The sequence below is a fragment of the Scardinius erythrophthalmus genome (assembly GCF_964197995.2).
Source record: "Scardinius erythrophthalmus genome assembly, chromosome: 12".
NCBI classification, from domain to species: Eukaryota; Metazoa; Chordata; class Actinopteri; order Cypriniformes; family Leuciscidae; genus Scardinius; species Scardinius erythrophthalmus.
In genome coordinates this window covers 20061030-20065521 of record NC_138232.1, presented here as the reverse complement: position 1 = coordinate 20065521, position 4492 = coordinate 20061030, and the positions used below count along the sequence as shown (strand labels likewise).

Genomic DNA, 4492 nt, shown 5'->3' with positions numbered 1-4492 from the left:
TTGGTGTAACTTAAAAAAGTAACCTGGTTGCCTTAAATTTTGAGTTCATTTAAATACATTTAAAAAAAAAATTGTTAATACCATGAAGGAGATTGGTTTAATCAACAGAAATACAAAATATTATGTTATCTGAACCACATAAATTTGATTTGACAAAAGAAAAAATGTTGTGATAGCAAATCATGACAATATATATTTTTTACAGTGTAGTAGTAGCATGCCTATTTTACAGCGCATTGATTTAAAAATAGATTTATTTATATTGTGGGAAGTGCATGAATAAGATTTTATTCGCAACGTCATAAATCACACTTAAATTCATTTGTTTTGTGAAACTTATAGCATCGTGTTTCTGTCCGTAAAACGTTGGAGTGATCTAAGCGGTGGAACAGGTGGAACAAGCATAGAGTCCCTGAAGGGTGAAACGTCTCTCACACACATCAAAGAGTGTGATCACCTTATTTCAGAGACATGACACACACCTTAATGTAAAAAGTTTTACACCCTGAACACAGTGACACGAACGTATTTACAAATAAAAACATGGGCTCAAAATGTAATAAAAATTACCAGAGAAAGAAAGAAAGAAAGAAAGAAAGAAAGAAAGAAAGAAAGAAAGAAAGAAAGAAAGAAAGAAAGAAAGAAAGAAAGAAAGAAAGAAAGAAAGAAAGAAAGAAAGAAAGAAAGAAAGAAAGAAAGAAAGAAAGAAAGAAAGAAGCCGAATGTAAAATGGAGATAGTAATGCAAACTGTCAGCTTCTACATCTGCAGTCTGTTCAATGTGTCACAGAGCCTTTGTAGGCGCCACTCGGCGAAAATCGGCACATATTTTAAAGCACCTGACGCTTTGTTCACTTGTTTTTATTGGAAATTGTTTTGTAATACTAAATGACATGGCTCATATTCGTACCACCCCTTCTTCTGTCCAATTTCCATCCTATTGTGGGTCTCAGGGTAAATCACAATTCATGTTCGCCCTCAGTTTCCCTTAGCGTCCCTGTACAGTAATTGTTTTGCCATTTAATTTGGAACGGCGGTCCCTATAGAGCAGTCGGGAACGCCACGCGCTGACAGAGTTCATCTCAAATCTAAGCCGAAAAGCCAGATGGTTATTAGACAGCCGAAACGTTGGACTATTTAAGCAGTTCTGATTGAGAAGATAATTATTGTAGATATATATTTAGCGTGTAAGATACATGTCTGTTTATGTTTAGCAGTTAAGGCCTGCGTTCTCTCTGCCCGACAAAATCCATTATATTTGATGAAAGAAAAAAAGAAAAGAAAAAAAACGTAGTTAATACATAACAGGAAGAGTAAATATTTATTAAACGCATGTTCGGGTACACCACTACCGACATGCCTGTTACCTTTTGGCACGACTGTATAAGAGCATAGTCAAGAACAATATTCATTAATAGTTTAAATAAGCAATTTAACAAGGGTTATGCATTTTTTTAAGACAGATTGTCTTTATTCAAAATGTCTTTGCTCGGCAAATGAACAAAGAATCGAGGTATCACCTTTTAGATACAGTTCCTTTCCATTAACATGACAGGATTTAAGTTACCATCGCAGATAAAAAATACAACATGAACTGCTTCGCTTCAAACTTTAAGTCTTTCTGAAATCAAATGAACGAGTGACTAGCACTTGAACCACAGAACAAAAAAGTCCAAATTAAAAATATTGAAAGATAAGGATTTTTTTCATTTTTTTTTTTTTTTTTTTTCCACATTTGATATTTTAAATAGACTGTCTAATTTTAGGTGCCGGTTTAATAATTATAAACAATATAACCCGTATAATCTAAACGCTGAAATCTCTCACTTTGAAATCCTTATAGTCGTATCATTTGAATTTCAGAGTGCCAAACATAATGGTAAATACAACAGGCTGTACAAGAAACATGAATCATAACCGTTAGTTGTGCAAATCAAAGTCATTCAAATAATAATAATAATAATAATATGAGAATAACAATTATATTAACTGTTCAAACAAAATTATCATTATTATAGCATCAAATCGTACATAATAAATAAAATGAAAGGCATCCAAATCCGGTAGCCATAATAATAAACGTTTGAACATTTACATTTCTTACAGTTCTGGGCACCTGCCTTATCTATTCCAAGATCCATGCTGGGATCCAAGGAACCTCTCGTAGATGGTGAAAAGTTCATGTCCACACGGCCTCAGTAAAATGTCTCGATCATTCCTCACTTCTTATGTACATGCATTGCTGTATTCAAGTTTTCAAAGAGGAGACTGTTTTTAGCGGTGGAGTCACATAGCAGCGGCATGTGCAGATGAGTACGGGTCAATCCCACTCTTGGTCATACCTGGGAACAGTATGTAGGCAACAGGCGGCTGTAAACTCGATGCCGACCATGCGGTGCAGTTACACGGCACCACGTACCCAGGGTTTGTGGGCGAAGGGTGGGTGTGGGTGTGCTGGCTGTGGCAACCCAGGCTCCCGAATGCGCCGTTCTGGTATCCCAGAGATGATGCGTAAGGTAAAGTGCTGGTGGCCAACGTGTGGGGCATCTCTGTCATCTTCTGGATGGCACTGGTGCTGAACTGGCTCGGGTCGAGGAACGAGTAAGGGGAAGATGTGGGTGGCAGGAACGCACGGGCTTTTTCCGCGGAACTTAAGAGCGAGTCCGTGGCTGAGACCGGAAGTCCTTTCAGGTGATCCGTGTCGCCCAGATAGGGCAGAGGAAACACGTACCTGTCCTTCTTGAGGAGGTTCTTGGGCTTGCGCCGGGGTCTGTATTTGTAGTCTGGGTGTTCTTTCATGTGTTGAGCCCTCAGCCTCTTGGCCTCGTCGATGTACGGTCGCTTCTCGGATTCAGAGAGCAGCTTCCACTCGGCGCCAAGTCTTTTGCTTATTTCGGAATTGTGCATTTTTGGATTCTCTTGAGCCATTTTCCTCCTCTGGCCTCTTGACCAGACCATGAAGGCGTTCATTGGTCTCTTGATGTGATCTACCGGTTTTGACATTTTTCAAGGCGCCCGTTTAAAGTTCCCTGTTAAAATAACAACGAAAAAGTTCTTCGACCAACCAAGAGAAAAAAAAAAGTATTCACCTGTCCTGCAGACAGACACTGATCATGCCACTTCTAAAGAGCAGGAGGAGTAGGGAAACGGCATCAATGGGGGGAAAAATCCAGTAATTCTTCCGTGTTTGTCGTTAAGTTGAAAGATTTTTCTTCTTCAAAACGCTGACACTGTTCGGCTCAGAGAAGAACAGCCACGCGCGCCACAAAATCCAGCGCGGGAAGCGAAGTTTCCGCGATCTGTTTGCCTGCTTTTTTTCTCGGAGGATTCTCGCCCCGCGAAGCACCTGGCTGGGAAATGAGGAGTAGCGCGTGAATGAGAGCCAAAAGCGGTGAAGTTCAAAGGCTGGGCTGGTTAGCTCTGCACGCGATCTGACATAATCGCAGGGCGTTCACGCGCCAACCTGAGCGCCCAATCAGCTCTGAGAAAGCCACATAATACCTACCAAAATATGTATATTACAACACAAACAAAGATCGGGGAGGAAAAGGAGGTGACTCTCTTCCCACCCCAAATCCATTTAGTTGAAGGTCTACAAACACAGACCTTCAACCTTTTTGTAATAAAACCTGACATCTACCAGCGTCAATCCTTCAGAGACGACAGATGCCTGAAGAGCAGGCAAATTCTTATTTTAAACATCGCTTTCCTTATGCGAACACGCTTCTGTGTGTGCCCTTAAAGTTAAACTTGCCTATTTATTTAAAATATTTTAACAATTCATCTGACGTTTATCTTTTTATTATTATTATTATTATTATTATTCATTCTTATCTGTCCTTTTGCAGCAGATTTGTTGTTTATTAGTTTATTTTGGTTAACAACATCATAAATTAAGCACATATGGAAAGCTTGATCATTAAAACCACAACGCACTAAGAACTGAATTGTCTAAACAAGAGAAGAAGAAGAAAAAGAAAAAAAGAAAAAAGGTATTAAAGATCTCCGAAAACAAACGCGCTGTCTGAGGCAGTGGCCCCCAGGCCAATATTTCCTAAATGAGAACAATTGTCCAAAGCTCTCCTGGGACAGGCTGGGTTGGGGCTTGCACCTGTTTTGCGGCTGTAATCTCACATGTGTAGAACATGCCCATGGACCCTTTCTGAATGGTAACATACCCACGGAAATTTGGCATTTCGAAAACAATGCCAGTCGCTCATAGAATCATGACATCCGACAAATAATCAAACGCTGATGAAAACCTTGAGCTGTGTGATGCGTTTTTGTTTCCATTTGTTCATGTTTCTAACAGATATTTGCACGAATTCTGGTTGATATGCTTTATTAAATTCCTATTCAGAATATCACGCAATTGCTTTAAACATTAGATTCATGGTCACAGTATAAAGTTACCTTAATCATTTTCAGTAGAACATATTTTACATTAAAGCTGCGGTTAATTACCCCTCTGTTTTTTTTCCCTCGTGTTCTAT

General features: G+C 39.3%; 1 protein-coding gene across 1 annotated transcript; it reads right to left on the bottom strand.

Annotated features, from left to right (window-relative positions):
• Positions 1–2285: 2285 nt before the first annotated feature.
• sox14 (SRY-box transcription factor 14) lies at positions 2286–3002 on the bottom strand (the record flags this gene model as incomplete). Its single annotated transcript, XM_081381853.1, has 1 exon — positions 2286–3002. One exon carries the CDS (start codon positions 3000–3002, stop codon positions 2286–2288), a length of 717 nt encoding a protein of 238 aa, XP_081237979.1.
• Positions 3003–4492: the final 1490 nt, after the last annotated feature.